Genomic DNA, 21238 nt, shown 5'->3' on the forward strand with positions numbered 1-21238 from the left:
GTATTTTATTTATTTTAGACAGTTTTTACAGTTTATTTTTCCAATTACACTTGTCATTTTGCAACAGTGCAAAATGACATGTTTAACTGTTTTAAAATTCTGCAGTTTTGAAAAACAATATGGTCTGATTGTGGTTAGCCAAAATACAAGAAAGAATGTTGTCCAATAGCATCACTTATATGAGATATATTTAACAAAAAGAACAAATTTTAATTTGGTGGACATAGGATGTACAGTACATTATATATAATTTATAAAAATTCCAGCTTATGGTGAAAGACTTAGTTTATAGGATGTATATTTATATTATGTATCCATTAATCCAATTACTTAACCAAAATACTGGCTGTTAATCTAATGCAACTGCTGTGATTATTTTTGCAATTCCTTTGTGATTATGTAATTTTTCTATCTTGTTCTACTTTTTTGTTAAAATAAATATTTAAATTTTGTTTACAAATCTTTTTGTAGATTCTTTTGAAATGTTTTTTCTTTTTTTGTTTGATATTAAATTTGCTTACAACAAAAGAAATTTTTAAAATACCTACCTATAATATTTTTTAATAATTTAAAAATGTTTAAATTTCTATGCTATCATGAATATGTAGTGCTAGGCCTCAAATTTATGGCCAAAATATGATCCAAGGCTTATGCTTAGGACTTAGTCCTTAAATAAAATATGGCCTTTGCTATCTAAATTTTGTTTGAGAGCAAAATTTTTAGTTATGCTTCTGGGAGAACTTTCCAATTTTTGTAATTTTTATTATGTAACAAAATAATGCCCTTGTTTGTCAAATATGGATGTTTTTCTTGAAAAAGTTTTTCAAAAAATTTTCCTATTGCTAACAGTATAAAATAATATTTTAGATATATGTACAAATGCGGCAGTAAATAATAATTACTACTCCATTTGAATTCAAAATGCAATATTTTCATCATATCCCACCATATACATTTCTTTCAAAGATGAAGAGCATGCTCTGGTTCTAGATATGGAGTAGCCTTTGAATCTAACCACTTTTTTTTTTTTACAAATGACATTAGTGTATTATACCTACTTCTTATCCCCCCCATATCTATTGCCTTAAAATGGAGTTTACTGTGCCTATTAAGAAGTGAAGTTATCCTGAAGATTTTGTTCAGTAATGTCATATGGAAATTAAATCCAACACTTGTTTATCTTTCCTAGGTGCTGCAACTACCTAATTACTATTGATTGAGACACCAAGTTACAATAATTTCTTGTCTAAATAGTTTGGATCAGTTTTCACTTTGGTGCAAGAATTTCAGAATTTTCTTAGCTAGGAGGTTGTCTAGAGCAAGACTCATCTAAAGGATTTGTTCAAAATTTAAGAATGGGAATTTCAATGCTGACATTTAAGGCTTCACTGCCATACCCAGTACATATTATCAGTTGGCGATTAAAACCTTGTATCTGCATTTCCTAAAATTTTACATGAGAGCTAAAAAAACAATGGTTTCAAGGAAGCAAAATTTTGAGTATATGGTGGTGAGTTTTTGACATCAGAGAGAGTGCCTAAAAGGTGCAAGCCACTTCAGAGGTTTTGGCAATACATAGTAATTGACTTTACAACACATTAACACAAAAATGTGGTTTTGACTAATTATTGGAGATATGAGTTTTGATTGCTGATCAATAATATATAGTTTGTTGCTGTAATTCCAGTATTTTTTTCAAATTCATATAGCATTACATGCCTTAAATGTTTTTCTGAGCCATTTTGATTGACACCGAAAATTTAATTTTTAAAAAATAATCGAAAATTGTTATTAAAATATTTTCATAAATAAAATATTAGCACTTGAGCTGATTACAAGTTATGCTATAGCATGAAAACAATGCTTAGTAAAAATGACATTACTTATGATTCAACCCAAAACAATAGGTGGCCTAGGTGAAAAGGTGTGAACATTCATGCTCCAAAATTTCTGAATACTTTAATGGGACATACAGTATGAAAATAAATAAATACTGTGAGAATAGTTTCTTTTTAACAAATCTTATTGCAGTAATTTACATATAGTATCATAACTATTTGTGCTATAAACCTACATAAATATACTTCAAAAAGGCTGTGCATTTTTTTTTGGATATAATTATTTGCTGATTTATTTTCATTGCCTCAATCTTCATACTATAGTGTAGAGAGCCCTGACAGAGAGGTACCATAAGATTAAAGATAGAATACCCTTATAGATCTTCCTTAAAATGGTATTCCCCTGTGTGGACTGCTGTTCTAAAAAATTCTTTGTTATGGCATTCAATTAACGAACTGCTCTACCATCTTGTGTTCTGTTAACAGGCATCCCCACTATATGTAAAACATAGTGGAGAATATCAGGAATATGGAAGAATGCTCTCTGAAGATCAGAGGACTCTTGGTGATATAACCAAATGCTCTATTAAAGTGCTGAGCTCAGAAGAGGTCATTGTACTTGGAGAAAATGTCTGTAACCTTCTTTTTAATGAGTGGCACATGTGAAGTTCATGAAAGAGAAGCACCCATGTTCTTGAATTTCAGCTTTTTAAAGGTTTGTCCCTTTGGACACATTCCAGTTGGTTCCTATCTCCCTCTTTTCATCTCCTGATTGGTCCCTTACTTGTTGCCAAGGGCTGTTCAGAACTGAATTTGGATCCTGGAAGAGGTCAACATCAATGTTTAATTTGACATCCCACACCAGCTATAGATGTTTATTGAATTTTTGGAATTTCCACCTGTAACTCAAATGAAGTGTTTTCTTTCATGTCACTAAAACTTTCTGATTGATGTTACATGACATTTTATGATACAAGACACTTCAGTTTCACATTTTCCGTTCTCTTAGCATGAAAGTTCAAGTTTTTAGTTTGACAATCTCCCAAATTCTAGGATGTGAGCTGGAGGGTTTCACATAAGTTGTATTTTTATTTTATTTTTTGATACTTTTCAGTTCACTGAATAAGAGTTAACTCACTGAAATTAAACTCAAAAGAATGAATCATGATTGTTTTATTAAAGTAAAATTTCGGTTAAAGTTTACCTAGGGAACCCCAATGGTCACGCTTCCAGTAATCTCGACGGCAGGTGATGTTAGAAATTCGGTGTAGGTGGCGCAATTTTTAAATAACACTATCGTATGCAAATTTTTTGTTTTTCGTGACGGCTCGACTGCTGCAAGTGGTTTTTTTTTCCACCAGTTAAACATTTTTGAAGAAAAAATGCTACTTTCTGCTATTTTTAATAGTAAATAGGTAAGTTTTTATTCCGTTTACTTTTCGTGATGCAACGTGCCAAGCAACAGAATCAAGCCGAAATGGAAAGAACCGGAGTCTGTTCCAGCTGCTCCACAAAGCGGCGAGTGTAAGAAGAGAAAAAAAAGTAAGGCACATTCGTGTGGCGAAACTAAAAAACGTGTAAAAATATCAAGTAAAAAGAGAAACATCAGCGACAGGGATCACAAATCAAGGAAAAGCGAGAAAAAATGGAAAGGAAATGTATGACAGAGCGTCAAACACGTGAGTAACAGTTTATTTTGCAAGTTCAGCTAGCTATGAAATATAAAACAATCTTAAAACATTTATTTTTTATTAATGTAATTATTATTTTTTCAAAAAATTATACATACTAACTAATTTGCATAATTTTTTGAACGTAGTACGCGTGCGTAGTACAGCAAACAAAATGGCGACCGGAAGCGTGACCATTGGGGTTCCCTAGGTAAACTTTAACCAAAATTTTAGATACGTATTCCTTTTTTCAAAAATTTGTTGTGTTTAACAAATGTCTATTCCACTCATCATAAAATTTTAATGATGTATAACTAAAATAAAAAAAAAAAACTACAATTAAATTTAATTTAGGAATTAAAATACAATATATAACAAGATTAGTGAGAAATTCTGGCTTATGGAAGTATTCTTTCACATTAAATACACTTAGAACAGGAAAGAAAAAAAAGCTTGTTTACCTCATTTTTGATAAAGTGTACTTTTTTAATCACCTATTACAAATAATGGAAAGTTTTTTAAAATTATCTTTTGATAATTTTATAGTTAGTTAAATTTAATTATGTATTGCAAAATTCATATTTATATGGCAACTTCATTATCATAAAAATTGTCATTACAATTAATATTTATTTACAATTTATATTTGGGTTTATATGTACTGTACAATCTTAATATTCTTTACATTCAAAATTATTCAAATTTTGTGAATAACTTATATAATATACTACAATAAAATATTCTAACTTGGTTAGATTTAATATAGAATGTTTGTCCACAGTTATATTTAAAAATATTAAATTTCTTATTTATACATTAAATTTTCAAGGTTTTACTGTATATATTTAAACATTTATTACCGTAATTTTAATTCCGTTAAGCCTAACAACGCATTTAGAATCTGTAATCGCTTTAGAAAGGATTGTCACTACAGTCTTTAAAGAAGAAAAAACAAGTCATGTGATTTTTCTCATCTATTTCCTGTCACCTTGAAATAATTCCTGCCGCTGTGATATCGATTATAACGTCACAATGACGTCAGTAAACACACAGCTGTTACGATATAATACACTTAGACACTGCTGGTGAAATAAATTGGCAGAAGTTTTTAAGTTTGCTGTAGACAGTCTATCAGGAATGGCGACTATTTTGCGTAAAACTCTGATTCCTAGGCAAAGAATCGTGAACGCTGTACAAGGTCATCTTTGTCCCTTACAGGTGAATAAATTGTTTTTAAATATTTTTTTAGTAAAGAAAAAAAAAGTTTTAATTGAGAAATTAAAACAAGTGAAAGCTTTCTCGAAAAAGTTCGAATTAGCTTTCCTATAATATTAATTAGAAAATATTTTAATTTTTACTTAAAACTTTTACTTTAAATTTTTACTTTGAGTTTTAATTTCCTGACTTAATAAATATTTGTTTTTCAACCCTACAGTAGCAAGGTTTTTACGCCAAATAATTAATATGTTAGTGTTAATTATCATCATCATTATAAGTAATTTTGTTTTAAGTAGCAAAAATATAACAATTAACTTTCCATACAGATTTTTTTTCTTTAATCGATTACGTCACATTTGACATTTGATACGTCACAACATCTCGGTATTGCAAGAAACAAAGAAAACTTATCAAGAAAAAATTTCGTCTAGTGAAACTTTCAAAACTTAATGAAAGTATAATTCTAAGAAAAGTAATGTTCTTAGAATTTTATAATTATGATTGCTGGCGATTTTAATTCGCGCTATCGGTACCATAAAAATGTGTGTATTCGTTATTAAGTTCATGGTTTGCTGATTTTTAATAATTGTTATTTCTTTAAATAGTTCTAATCTTTATAAAATTTCTAAAAACTATTTTTTTTTCTTTTTTCAAAACTATTGATAGCCAGTATAATTTCGAATTATAAATTGTTAATATACCGATATGCGAAATAATAGTTTTTAAATTAAAAATTTATTTTTTGAAAATTATTTAGATAAATCTTAAAATTTATTTCTTGTTAGTCATTGACAAAGTTATACAGTACATCAAGGAGGAGTCGAATGTACATTACATTGGAATCGAATAAAACTTATATTAGTGCAAACGTAATGACGATGGTAATAGGAATAACAATAGCAATTCTTAGCAAAGTGACAGTTTCCCGTGGAACAATGGTACAATTTAAAACAAAAAAAAAATTTTTAATACCTTATAAAACCTATACATATGGCGATTATGGTCGGGCATGGAGGCCTACGGACTACCGACTAGCCTGAGACAGATTTGTTCATAGATGTTGTATTGTACCTGCCGTTCCAGATTCCTCACACTTGTCCATGGCTGAAGGTGTCCCATCTAGCCCCTCAAATGTTTAATGGGCGAATAATCTGGAGGGTTCCCCAGCAATGACGGACGCATTCCTGGGGAAACTTACCCATATGTGGCCAACATTATCTTATTGGAAGATACTGTTTGCAACCATTAAATGCAACATATGAGGACTCATGATTTTCTGAACGTACAGTACCAGAATGACTGATTGTCATATAAAGTAACTCCCCAAACTAACACGAGCACTTTCACGAGTATCGCTCAATAGTAAAGACGGGATTGAAACGCTGACCAGTGGTCCTCCACACACTAATACAGAGGTCGTCATTCCTAAATAATCGGGATTCATTACTAAAGACGATACTTTGCTTATCCGTAGCAGTCCACACGTCTCTGGCATGATACCACTGCAAACATAACACGATGTCGGATGCTACTGTCAGAATGCGTAATGGTCGCCGAGCATGCAAGTTTGCTTCTTCTACTCTTTGCCAATGGTACGGGGCTTCCAGCTGTCTCTGATTGGTGGACAAAGATACCATTGAAGCTGTCCGTGCTTATATTGGATTATGTTGGTAATCTATTTGGGGTCTACTTGCATTATATATGTGCCCTACCCTGACTCAATACTTGCTGACAGGTCAGAACAGCCTAGATGATGGGAATTGGTCATCCTGCTTCCTTCAGAGCGATGATGCTGCCTTTGTCAGTTCGTCGTATAGGCTTGGCTGACGTTCGAAGACTTCAAACAACAGGTACTCTAAAAATGTTGAACACAATTAGTCATTGCGAGCGATTTTAAGGCACTCTGGTGACATTACCTGGCATATAATAGGACTAGAATTGTAATCATTTACATACCTGTTTAAGACATAGCCGTATGCCGAGTTTCGCAGTACAGTAATTGGACAGTTCTATTTGGGAGCGTAACTGCTTTTTGTTCAACGAGTATATAATTACCAATGATAATTAATATATTACTATTATTTAGTTAAATATAATGCCATTTTATTTAAGAACCTTTGTATCTAAATATCTAGTAAGAGCAATTAATATATTTAACCTCAGTTTATGGGATCTTAAATTTTCCTCAAAATTAATAAAGTAATTAATAATAAATTATTTTAAAAAATAAATATTTAAATACTTGAGTTGTAAAATTTATAAAATTGTCATTCCTGATATCAAAGTAAGAATTAATAATAATAATAATAATAATACGAATGTAGAATTTCGTTAAAAGACAAAAACCAATTAAAAAAAATTGATTTTATTAATCTTACATATCAAATTATTAGTCTAAGTAAATTCAATTGAATCAGAAATATTTTTTATTACTTTTACATTAGAAATACTATTTCTATAAATGAATTTCTACATTTTGTTCAGTTTTTAATAATGACTTGATATAACTTTTTTTTTTCTTTTATCTGTTTATTGTTGCATTAATAATCTATATTGAAAGTTATAAAGTGTTAACGTCATGAATGACGTACTTTTATTTTTGATTTTTGTATCCAACGACTGTTATCAGTTAAGATTATCGAATGATTGAAGAAAAATGGTTTCTAGAAATTTATAAAAGGAATCATATAATTCAATAATGAAGTCGTAATTTATGTTTTTTTTTAAATAGTTTTATTATAATTAAAATTTAGCTATTGGAAGGATTGTTTTTAATTTGTTTTTAATTTCAAAAATTGTTAATTGAGAAATAAAATACTTAAAAATTATTTACATTTGATATCCAATGATAAATTATGGCCTTTCTCTTTGGATTTTGACTCCTCGTTCCACAAAATTTAAACATGAGAATATTTTAGATCTTGTATAAAATATTTTTAAAAATCATATCTAGAAAAGTACATAATAACCGATAAAAAAGAAATAAGATTTTTATGTATTTTATTTTCAGTGTGGAAAAATGTATTTTCATCTGATTTCTATGCACTTAATACTACGAGTGTAACTTTACACTCACTTAAGGTTTAATTACTAATAATTAAAATGTGAAAAATATTGCAAAATAAATATTTAAACAATCTGTTTTGATTGAAAATGACCCCATTAAATTTGTTTATTAATTCATAAAATACAGTATTTAGTGCGAATGCACCACATGATTTGATAATTTTTCGAAATATCTTAATATACAAACCTTTTTTTTTTTTTTTTTTTTAATGGATGCTGAAGATAGAGCGTGCTAGACAGCCTTTGACGATGATATAACTTAATTATTTCAATTTAAAAAGCAGTTAAAACGTGCTTAAAAACATTTTATATATATATTGTGGGCTGCCATTTTGTCGGGTATAATTTTAAAATTTGCGTTTTGTTTAAACGATTCATCGGAATTTACTTACATTATTTATTTTTTAATATGATTAATTATAGGTTTAAACAATTTATCATCATTTATTACGCTTAGTTTAAGATTTGCTTTTTTTAAATAGACATATTTAAAATATATAATTACAGAAAATATATATATATGTATATATATTCTGTAAATTTTGAGGGTATAGCATAGATAATCTTTCTAAATCTTTCCTTTGTTTTAAGTGGTGCATTTAAGTGTTTCTATCGTATTTATTATGGACGAATGCCAAGATTGTTGTTTTTATGGTAAATGTTAAAGCTTTCTGAAGTATTGTTGTCAATAGTGCTTTTTAAAACCGTATAAGTCGTACAATAGTAACAAAAAACAATAGTCATTTTTAATCTTTATTGTTTTTTTCTCTGTATTCTATCAATTCAAAAAGTCACAATAACTTGCGCGAATTTTATACTATTTGTTTGTAAAAAGTTCAGTTGCTTGATAATATACTAATACTCCAATAAGAAAATTATTTTATACTGTATATAAAATTAGAAATTCAGTGAATATTTTACTTCAGGTTAACCCCTTTTTTATGTTTTCTTCAAAGAAAGAAATTTCTGAACATTTTTAAAAGTGATAATAAACTTTAAAAATATCACAGTTAATAAACTTAAATTTATTTGAAGTATTTAAAGTAATTGAGTAATTAATAAGACTTCGTTATTAAGCTTATGCAATTTCCCTTTTATAAAATAAATTTCGAAAGTTAAATATATTTATACAGAGTGCAACAATTGCATTTCAATATATAATCAGCAAATTAATTTTTAAGCTGCTGTAGTTCTATAAATTTTATTAAAGAAAATCAATAAAATGCAAAATGGTCTGTTTAAAATGGATATTCGTTGAAACGAGGATAATTCAATATCAAAAATACAACCAATTGAAACTTTGAACATTGCTAAGACAACCGAATCATTGTTTAATTTGACGTCACAAAACTATTTTATTCTACACTAAGAAACACAGAATTTATACTTATTTGATGTAAGGCCGCGACTCCACTAGCCGTAAAAGGGCCGTAAAACCCCTCACCGTAAAAGCTTTTAATCACGTGACCATGATATTTTACGCCTGAGCAGGTCGTAAAACCAACGTAAAAGCGAGTTGAACACTGCTCAACTCGCTTTTACGTTGGTTTTACGACCTGCTCAGGCGTAAAATATCATGGTCACGTGATTAAAAGCTTTTACGGTGAGGGGTTTTACGGCCCTTTTACGGCTAGTGGAGTCGCGGCCTTATCGAAATAAAAAATGTCATCTTCAATCGTACACAATTCTTGAAGAAAACAAAGTTTATTAGATAATTTTATATTGCATAATTCTAATAATTAGGCACTTTATAGCATGTTTCAAATATACGATTACATAAATTAAAATTTAATTTTAACTCTTTTCCTTAAAGAAACTTTTTCCGGTTAAATAGATGTAAAAAAATTAGGATCATTGATTGATTAAGCGATCATTACTAAACCACCCGCTATATTTGTGCTATTAATTGTATTAACATCATATTTGAAATGAATTATTAATTTTTAAATCATAAAGAATTATATACTAGTCAGCACTTATTTTTGATGGCACTTAGAGTGTATTTGAAAGATGAAAAATGTTATATGATTTAATATCACATAACATTAAAGTTAAAAAAAAGAAGGGCAAGATCTAGATTGAAAAATCGAGTTAATTTTGTGCTGATTTTTTTTCTTTTTATTAAATGTTTCGGGTATTTTTGCTTTCATCTTTTGAAACATTTTGAAGATTGTGTTAAAATGCTCTGAAATGTTTCTAACAGCAATTATACGTTGAGATAATTTTTTTTTAAAAATATATAAATAAGGTCATCAAGTGAAAGAAACCTTTAATGTTTGAGAATTTCGAAGCCGCGCTTCTAACTCACCTGAAAGTTTACAGAGAAAAGATAGTTTTTTACTTTCAGTTGTTTTTATAATACAGTTTAAAATTTCATAGCTTATTAAATTAAGTAATAAGCTATAAAATTTAACTCTGTTCCGGATATGTCGGATCCCGCCTCTCTTCATCCGGCCGCCCTCGTGGGTCTGGCTGAATTCGTGTTAGGCTTGATACTGCCCACGGCAGATAAAGCAAAAAAAAAAAAAATAATAAAATAAATAAATAAACAATCTCATTTATTACTAAATTAAATAATCGACCATTTTTATTTCAAAAATTTCGAATATATTTGAATCAGCAAAGAACATAATACGTTAAACGTGTATTAAAATAAATACATTATTTATTGATATTTAATTATATATTACGACGTACAAAGATTGTCGTGTAATTGAAGCAAATATATTGAATATATTATTCATAATATGAAATTTAAAACTAGCATGAATATAGTTGCTAAGGGGAATTGCATAACACACAGATAAATTCCCTTATGTAACGAAACAAGTCAATTTCCTGTGGCTTATGTACTACTTGTTTGAATTGTCTGCAAAAACTACGAACTTGTAAATTCGTAAATTTGTTTCTAAATATAGCCTATATTTAGTTAAAGTGAATTAAAAAAGAAAAACTGTTTTTATTTTAATGATACACTCTTGGAATATAACAATTCTGTGTTTTTATTTGGAAAGTCGGCTTTTTGAAGTTTTTTTTTCTAATAAAACTATAAGAATTTAATATGAAGTAATCCCAGTTACAAAATTCATAAAGATAAATATATTTTGTAATAATAATTAATTAATTAACTATAAAAATTATACATTAAAATAACTGTTTTCCCCGCCTTAAAAAGGAACCGAATTTAGAGCATCAGTTTTACCTAATGATTTTTTTACTACTAAATATTTTCGTTTTATTTGAAAGATTTTACTTTTATGTGAATTGATCGAGAAGTTGATATTAAACTAACTTGTAAGCCAAATAAATTACTGCTACGGAGAGAAGTTAAAAAACGTCGTTGGTAAACAACCTTGAAACTGCTATTTATTCAGGTTATTTAATTCGAGACAGTTTTTCTTGGAAATCTTTCTCCGTACTGTTTAATATCAGTATATTAAATTCTTAATAGATCGTAACTTTATTTGAAAAATTGAAGAAATGAAATACTAAAACAAACTTATAATTTTGGAAATTAAGATGCTTTTTATAATAACTAAATATTCGAATAAAATATGTGTGTGTATATATATATATATATATATATATATTGATTAATAATTGCGTTTTTATCAGTATTATTTACTTATTAATAATTTTAATAAAATAATGTTTTCAGGATATTGATCAAGGACTAGATGATTTTATTTATATTTTAATAAAAAACATTTTAAGTAAAAAATTAATAATAATTTTTATTTAAAGATTTAATTTGCTTAAATTTGGAAACAATATTAAAGTATATTTATATTATCATAGGTTAAAAAAATTGCGAAGTTTATTTTGGGTCATAAAATCTATAACATTAAATTTAATTATGAATAATAAAATAAGTGTGAAAAATATTTTAAATAGTATGTATAAAATATATCTATATTTAGAGTCATGCCCTTTAATTTGACTGTTCATCATTACAGCTGAGAATCTATCCAGAAATATCATTGTTATAATCTTATGTTTGTGCTCATTTGATAACACTTACTAAAAATATTACACTTTGTATATAAATAGTGTAAAAGAAAAATATGAAGTTTGTCTTTTTTTAACAGTTTATTATCAAATTATTTTCAGAATTACTGCAAAGATTCTGTTAAAAAGATTTAGACTCTAATCTTAGGTATTTCATTTTTGTAATAGCATATATTATTTACATTATGATTTTAGTAATGAATTGATTTATTATTGTTTCTGCTCCATTAAATATATTTCTATTTGGACAATTTCTTTTAATTATATTATCATTTAAACTATTGATTTTACTTTTAGAAAACTAATGATCCCTCATGTCAGCGTAATCCAGATGATATTACGTGTAAAGTTTCTCCATGTCGAGTCCCTAACTTTGGACTTCTTTTTGATATTGATGGTGTCATTGTAAGGGGTAGAAAAGTATTACCCTATGCAGTAAAAGCTTTTCAAAAATTAGTTGATGAAGAAGGACAGTTTAGAGTACCGACTATTTTTGTAACAAATGCAGGAAATTCCATGCGACATCAAAAAGCTCAACAATTAACAAATTGGTTGGGAGTAGAGGTAAATTAAATTTTTTTAAATATTGCTAATATATTTTAATATTATTTTATTAGGCATTTTACATAAGTATTGTTTTAATATTTACTTTTATTTATTTTTTCAATTAAAAGTAATACTGTAGTAATTTAGAAGGTTTGATTTATAATGGAAATTTATTGATATGATCTACTATATTTTTATTATTTTACTCATGGTGTTTGAATCTTATAGAATAACTGATGAAGCCTTGAATAAATAGATGAAAGCATTTTTATTGGCAAAAAGCTCATAATGTTGTTTTGTGTGTTATATTAAATTACATCAGTTTACAATGTTAGGATTTTACAGTTTTTGTATTGATGTGATCATTTATTATAATTTTCATACATTAGTTTCATGATACACAAATTAGTAATCAATGATACACAAATTCAAAATAAAACATTTAATAAGTACTTTCACTTGTTATACTCAAGCTTCGTTAGAATGTTTTAAAGAATATAAATTTTGTTAACCAGAATATGTTAACCAGATATTTAGCATTATTTGGTATTCAGGTTACTCAGCCATAAAGTCAGTATTTGGTATTCAGCTGAATATTAAACAAACATATTTGAGATTTGGACCAAATACTTCCTCAAAGTTAAGCTAATCAGCCAAATAATCTCATTTTAGTTTGTAAAGAGAGAAGAAAGGGAAAAATAGATAAAACACAAATTATTTTCATATTTATCTATAATATTGATAAATAAAATGGAAGGAAGCTAGTGTTATAAAACTGGTACACTAACCAACATTAGTGATGAATTTGGAAAAAGTTGAAATTTATTCAAGTAACCTTTTGGGCAAATATGTAAACTATAAGGATTCCACAGTATTACCTAAAGTGTGGAAATAATGTGTATAGTAATATCAATTAAAGTGTCAACTGAATATATAGAAAGTGAATGGAAGAGAATTGAAGACATCTTGTTTTCGATTTTCTTCCATTCATTTTCTATATATTTAGTTGACACTTTAATGGTATAATATACAGGATGATCATAAAGTACTTCTATTCAACACTATCTGGAGTGATACTATAGCAGTCCAAATGCAAATAAATTTGTATGTTGTTTTTGGACACATGGAAGAGATTTAGTTCCAAAATACATCACTACAGGACTTGCGGAAGCAAAGAAATGCATAGTTGATGCATAATGAATACATGCTATGATCAATTTCTGAGTAATAAACTGCCTACAGCATAGGAAATACCATTTGTATTACTGCAGATCAACAATAATGGTCATCACTGACTGAATGTCTTTCTTGTGAAGCTGTTTTTATGAAAACAATGCCAATGCTGAAGATGTGCTTTGAGAGTTATGACACTTTTGAGATCCATGTTTCACCACTAGTTACGATTCTCAAACACACTTTGCTTGCCCATTTTCAAATAATGTAGTAGCACTACTCCACACAGCTTCCTCCTGCTGGTCTGATAGGGAATGTGAAACCCATCACATTCCTCACAAGTAGCTCTTTGTGTAAGATCTTGTGTATTGCTGCTGATCTAATATCGAGACTAAACTTTCTCCTTGTATGTTAATTGTGGATCTGCTCTTACCATAATCTTGACACAATTTACAGGTTCTGTGATTAACATTGCAGAATGACTGCTACTGACCTCATCTTTGAAAGTTGTCTTTCTGTATCAAAACTCACCAAATTACCAAAACATGTTTATAGGATAGAGCAATCTGAGAAAGTGTCTTGCAATGATTAAGCTTCATTTAAGCCCAATTTTGAATTTATAAAACATCACACCTGAAAATTATTGTGAATCAACTCCATTTCAAATGTCTGGAAAATTGCATTAGATACATTTTCTATCATTTTAGAATGGTAAGAGTTTGCAAGAGTGAGACATCTGTAGGCAACCCATTAAACAAGAGTTGCTTTGTTAAATGTAGCAAATTGCAATCTACATGTTATGTACTTTTTTCATATCTATCATAACATATAACTTTGTCAGTGTAGATGCAGTATTATAAACTTCTATACTTTTAGTACTTTTTAAAGAATTATATTTATTAATACTGTAATACCTCAGTTTTAATTGACTTTGGTTATCATTGGTTTTGGTTTTTGTCGATATTTTTCATGAAAAATTTCTCAGTTTTCGTCGATTGCCTCGGATTTCGTCAGCGTGCTCAAGTGACCTCACTGCTAATTTTGTGAAAACAAAGGACGACCCATGCGTTTTCCTGCTCAGTGTGACGTTATTTTTCGTTGTGTGAGCATTACTCCTCGACAGCCCACCATTGGCCAATGATTCTGTTCCCTGAACACTGGAAGTTTGTCGTGGGATTGCGCTTTGCCAGGATAGCTGGCTGCATCCTGGCAAAATGCAACCCATGACTGTGAAGTTTTCCAGGCTTTTTCCACATCTGTAACGATGCCTGAATAGGGACCAATTACCCTTAAACTGACCTCCCGGAAGGCATTATTCTCCGCGATATGACCATCATAAACGCATACAACTACTATTACATGATAATTATGTCACACTTCACCATTGGGCAATATAGGCTAGAAGCTCATATCCAACTAGCTTCTACAAGATAAAACATTACCCCACGCGTCTAGCCAAACAATTCTATTGCTTTCCTTTAGATTAGTTTTTTATATTAATTTCTTATTGCTTTTAGTATTTAACACTATATTAATTATCTGTAAAATTTGTTTTTGGTATGTATTGTGGAGTGTCTAAAATGAATTAATTGAGTTTACATTGATTCATATGGAAATAATTGCCTCGGTTTTCATCGGTATTGTCAATTGTTTTCGGACGGATTATCGATGAAAACTGAGGTATCACTGTATATAAAACTTTTATTAAATAAAAATTAAATTAAATTTATTCGAGAATCAATGTTTTTTACTTTAAATACTTTTCTAAAATCAATATTGATTTTAGAAAAGATCAATCAATAAGATAGATATTTATCTATATTGATAGATATTTATGTTAGAAAAATATCCTATTACTATATAGTTTTTGGAATAAAAACTTAATATTTTTACAAAATAGTATTTATATTTTTAATGTGTAGCATATATTTAAATTAATTTAATCTTTAGATTACAGAAGACCAAGTGGTAATGTCACATAGTCCTCTTCGAATGTTTAAGCAATTCCATGATAAACATTGCCTTATATCTGGACAAGGACCAATTATTGATATTGCTCATGGGTATGGCTTATTTTCTGTAAATAAGAATTTTTAATTTTATATTTAATAAAAGTGTTTGCTAATAATAATAATAATAATAGTAATAATGGAAAAGATCTTTAATTCTGAATAACTTGATATTTGATGCTTATGAATAGTTAATTCAGAATTAACCTAGTAGATGATGATCATGATTATCGAAACTAAACATTACATAATCAGCAAGTTATATTCATGTATAAAAAGAATCTTATTCCAATTTATTCAAATATTTGAAATATTTATTCGGTCTTCAAGATTATTAATCTGGATTAGGAGTTGATTTTTTTTTGTCTTGAACACTAATAATAATGATACCTAATCATCAAAAAATTATCAAATATCCTCATATTTGTTCTATTATTCTATTTGTTCTATTTAACGGGTATTTAAATGATATCCAAACATTTATAGCATCTGGAATGATCTTAAAAAGCCTTCAATGTACCACCCACAGTCCATTTATACTTAGACATATTGTAAGAGTTTTAATTATTAACAATATCATTATCTTAGATGACAGTTTTAAATGTCATCTAAGATCGTTATATGGAAAGCAGTATTAAAACTAAATATTAGTAATACAGGTATACCTCGAGTCACATCGTTCTTGATTATGTGTCGTTTGTCAAAAAGTATATGGAAAAATAAAAATCAAGTTTAAGTCATTTTATTCGACTTTACATCCGTCCGCCAAAAATATTGAAGTTGTAATATCACTAAAAAAGCGTTTAAAAGCACATAAAATCATATTAAAATACAGTACAGTACAGTATAATATCATACAATACAGTAAATGTTAATATAATCATCATAAATCCCAGAGAACGAAACATGAAAACATCTGTTTGTGTTGTCGTCTTATTTAGCAGTCTTTAAGTGCTCATTATTGGCATTTTCTATGGTAGTTCCAATATCTACCATTTGGCATTGTTGTCAGCGCCACTCGATATTGGTAAATTTAACATAAATTACTTTATTTTCTACTATCGCAAAATAATTTTAATAACTATTTGTTATTTAACCTTAAAAAATCATCTTATTTTATAATGTCGTAGAGAAACCACATTCACAAATAGAGTCCACGATGTTCTGTAAACATCACCAAATTGTAAACATGTATATTTACAAGTATGTACTGTACATACATGTATTCGTAAATTTAGATAACTTTTTTCTGTACTATATTAAAAACTAAAATTTATTTGTTTGTAAGTTTAAAATAGATTCTTATTAACCATATATTGTTAAAAATGCATTTATAAATAAAATACAGAACTGGGAATGGTTGTTTGTGGTTTAGCCTAGTGACAAGTAAATTCGACTTATGTCGCCTCTCATGGAACCAATTACCGACGTAAGGTGAGGTATACCTGTATATCAATAACAAATATTTATGCATTTGTTCAAGATAAGATAAATTACAAATCAAGCATATATTTCCAGAAGAATCCACTAAGTCTAGATGACTTAGTGGATTCTTCTGGAAATATATGCTTGATTTGTAATTTATCTTATCTTGAACAAATGCTTTTCAACAAACAGTACAAGCTATTGCATCTCATGTACAGTACATAACTTGTTATTAACTGTGAGTATCAATGTTTTTATTAATTTTCTGAAAGTAGAGTTTTTTTTTTTTTAAATTAAGTTAACAAATATATTTCATTGTTTTTTTTTAAGTTTATATTTTGTTAATGTGTTAAAATACCTTATAATGTTTTGGCACAAAAGTGTAACATGTATTTGCTAAACTTTCCAAAAAAGCCAAGAACCATCTGAAAAATCAGATTTTGCAATAAAGTAAATGTAAATTTGTAACAAAGCATAACTTAACAAAAGAGTGAAGTTGAAACCATTTAGAAAATGCTTATATTTTTATTTGCCTTGTAAAACTTTCAGTTATATTGTTCATTCCATCAGCTGTCATATAAGAAACCTGTCCAATGTCCTGGAAGAAACTTCAATTTTTTTTCTGTTTTTACAAGATGAAGAATGATGATCATTGTTACAGTGATTCTATTTAAATTTTGCCAAAATAAGTTGTCACAATAGAGAACAAGATGTTTAGTTACATTTGTGGTTATCAGTCCCTTTGATATAACTGTATAATCAAGTCAAAATTTCATTAGACTCTCTTTTTCCTTGAACTTCTCTTGCATATAGCAGTAATCTTGTCTTAGCCTATCTTTGTACACTGTGAAGTAATGTACTGTACTTATTCTTAATATATTTGTAAACTTAGACATTAAATATTAATAGGACTGTTAAACTGGTGTTAGGTGTTTATGCAACATCTCCTTTTAACCGTATTTTACGAATTTTACATTTGTTTTTAGTTCTTAAAATTTATTTTTAGTAATTATATTAGGATAATGAACCTTTTTTATAAAAAAAAAATCATCAAAAAGCTCATTACTGTCGGGAGCTGGATACTTGTTTTTCGTAAGCTTTTTATATTGTATACATTAATTTTAGTATTTTAGTGTTTAAATTTATTGATTATTTATTTGTTATTTATAGTTTAAACTTATAGCCATTGTAACCCTGCTGAAGAGGGGCGTGATAGCCTGAAACACTGTTGTAAATGAAAGTATGTGTACAGGAGGCTCAATAAAGAAAGTCTGTTTTCTATAAGAACTTTTACTCAATTTTGCATAAACACCTAACACCAGTTTAACAGTTTTATTAATAGTTAATGTCTAAGTTGACAAATATATTAAGAATAGAAATAAGGACAATAAGGCAATAATAATTAATGTACTTATTGTTTCTTCATTTAAGAGCCTGTACAATAACAGGCTGTTAAATGGTTTGTGGGAAATTTGTGGGTTATTATTTTTCTGCTGATTCTTCACCAATATTTCAGAAAATTAAGTACACAATATACCGTATTTACTCGAATATAATACGACCTCGCATATAGGACAAGGTGTGACTTTAAAGAATAAAAATAAAGAAAAATTAGATTTATTAATACAATTCTAATTTTATTTTGTTTAATCACAAGTAAAAAGGACTGGCAGAAATTACAATTTAATAAAGTAAAAATTGCATTACAAAATATAACATTTTTACAAAAAAATGTTATATTTTTAATTTGTGTTGGGATTGTCACTTGTGGACATTTTAGACTATTTTACATAATTTTGTGCAGAGTTGTAGTTTACAAAGAAAGGTCATCTCTGCAGTGAAGAATGGTTGTTCCAGGTGATTTGATATGGCGAGCAAGCAAGATACGACTAGTATTTGTAATGCAATTTTTACTTTATTAAACACAAGTAAAATATCGAATGAACATAAATGCAAACATTGTCCACCAAAAATTACTAGCATTTTAAAACCTTTAAGGAGAAATCTTGTAAAATTGACAATGTAATTTGTTCATGTAAAGCTGAACTTCTTTTTTGCCAACTCTTAACAGTCGAATCTACTCTCCGTCAACTACACTTATGAGTTTCTCCAAATTATGATTTCTAAATAATCATCCATTTTCACGTGGGAATGAATTAAAACTTATATCGGGCTCCCATGTAATTTTTGAATTCAATTCAAAAACTTTGCTTTTCCTATTGCTATTCATCTTTACTCCTGACATTACACAAGAATGATTCAAATGACCCAGATAAAATGCTTTTGTTTTTAAACACCAAAAGGCGAGAATCTGGTAAAAAATGCAAATACACCGTTTACAAAAATTTTACAAAAAACGAAAAGAATCCTTTGCTCATGCATATAGGACAACCTAGGTTTTTGAAGCAGTGAAAAATGGATAAAAACTCATCTTATATGTGAGTAAATATAGTAATTCAAAGATGTAAAAAAGATATAATAGCCAAAATAAAATATTTTCAAAATTTACTTTTAAAAATTATTTGATATACTATTGATTTCAATATAGCTTTCCTTCTTTTTCTATGACTTTAATTAGAGAATCTTAATAAAGAATTAATTACCAGAAGTAGAGAATGCAAAAATCAAACATCAAATTACTATCACATTCATGCTCTTATGTTATTTAACTGATTAGTGTCTTTACAAGTGTATTCAGAGAGGATTTTATGATTTCATCATAAATATAGACAGAAGTTCAATGAAAATGCCAAGTAAACTATTGAAATGTTAACTCTCTTGATGTAAATTTTTTTGAAAATATTTTTTCATAAAAGAATTTTGTAAACTATTGAGTTTTTAAATAGAAAATTAAATATATATTGAAAGAGCCAAATTTTATTTAATAGATTTTAATTATTCAAAGATTGATGTTGTTAAATCAAATCATATTCTTATTGCCATTTAAGGAAATTCCTATCACTGGGAAATATTTAGGAAAAAGCACAACACTTTTAATAAATACAAAATGAAAATAAGAACATCAAATTATTAGAAGCATTAATTACCAGAAGTAGAGATTGGTTTACTAAATAAAAAATTATAGTATGTACATATTTCTTAATTGTAAGGTGACCAACCATCTTCCTTTAGGGAGGACAGTTCTTCTTCTGTAAGTTCTGTCCTCCCTCAAAAAGTGTCATCCTACGTGTCCTCCTTTTTGATATTTGAAGACTGATCTATAAATCTCCATATTTGATTGATGCTGAGCCAATCCATTGCATGTGATGTGATGTGTTTGTATTTGACATGACTGTTCATCAAGGCTTGGTACAGTGCAGCAAGATGCGATTATGAAATGCATGTGCTCTGCACAGGAAACCTTGAGAGAGAGCGCTGCATGCAAGTAGCTTTGTCTACTTCTTACCGAAACATAACATGGCACATATGCATGCAGTAGAGATTATTATAGTGTATTATTGTTGCAATGAATAAAATGTTTCTTTTATTTATAATATTTTTTTCTTCAATTTATTTGTGTCCTCCTTTTCATTGTAAAAAAGTTGGTCACTTTATTAATTGGCACCAAAGATAATCTTAGTATATTATGGTAATATAGTTAAAAAATTATGGTATGTTTCGTGATATACATACAAGCATTTATTCTTTTCTCTTTCAACTTAATCACATTCAAAAAAAGTGCAATTCTCTCTACTATCATAAGAACATAACAAAAAGCAATTTTTGATTTTATATCTTAACTTCGTTTTACATAGTATTAGTTGTAACATAATTGACAAATATTAAAATGCCTGTTTTGTAGACCATTATAGGACAAATAAATACCTAGATACTTAATTTCATTAGCAGCAACATTAATTTTAATCCTGTTTATGAATCCATTTACACTGTCTAATTTTTTCACCATTCTTAAATACAACATTTTTCCACTTTCAAATATCAATCTTAATTTCATTTTGTTACAAAATTTAGAAAACCTATCAACTTTTTGTTGCAAATATAACTGAGAGGAAGAAAACAAAAACCACATCATTAGTGTATTAAATGTTAAGAAGCCAAGTTGAATATGATCATATAAATCAGCAAAATAATATCAAATGTCATGAATATATAACAAAAAAAAAAAAAAAAAGGTACAGACTAAGAGGTACAGACTAAGAGGTACAGACTAAGAGGTACAGACTAAGAGGTACAGACTAAATCACCTTGTGATAAATCATCTTTATTTTGATTTTTTGGAAATAACATCCATCCTGACATATCATGGCAGACAAATTAGTAGTAA

General features: G+C 28.2%; 1 protein-coding gene across 2 annotated transcripts in view; it reads left to right on the top strand.

Moving 5' to 3' along the window:
• Positions 1-21238, top strand: part of LOC136981420 (haloacid dehalogenase-like hydrolase domain-containing 5) — a 56641-nt gene that overhangs the window by 9256 nt on the left and 26147 nt on the right. The window contains exons 1-3 of one of the 2 annotated variants that reach the window (XM_067277738.1): positions 4505-4726; positions 12098-12364; positions 15470-15582. In XM_067277738.1, the coding sequence (XP_067133839.1) occupies positions 4646-4726; positions 12098-12364; positions 15470-15582 (461 nt within the window). In that variant the 5' untranslated portion in view covers positions 4505-4645. Of the gene's footprint in view, positions 1-4504; positions 4727-12097; positions 12365-15469; positions 15583-21238 lie in introns of those variants that run through there. The other variant, XM_067277737.1, reaches the window with a different exon arrangement.

This window comes from Centruroides vittatus, unplaced genomic scaffold (genome assembly GCF_030686945.1).
Source record: "Centruroides vittatus isolate TY-2023 unplaced genomic scaffold, ASM3068694v2 contig_754, whole genome shotgun sequence".
Lineage (NCBI taxonomy): Eukaryota > Metazoa > Arthropoda > Arachnida > Scorpiones > Buthidae > Centruroides > Centruroides vittatus.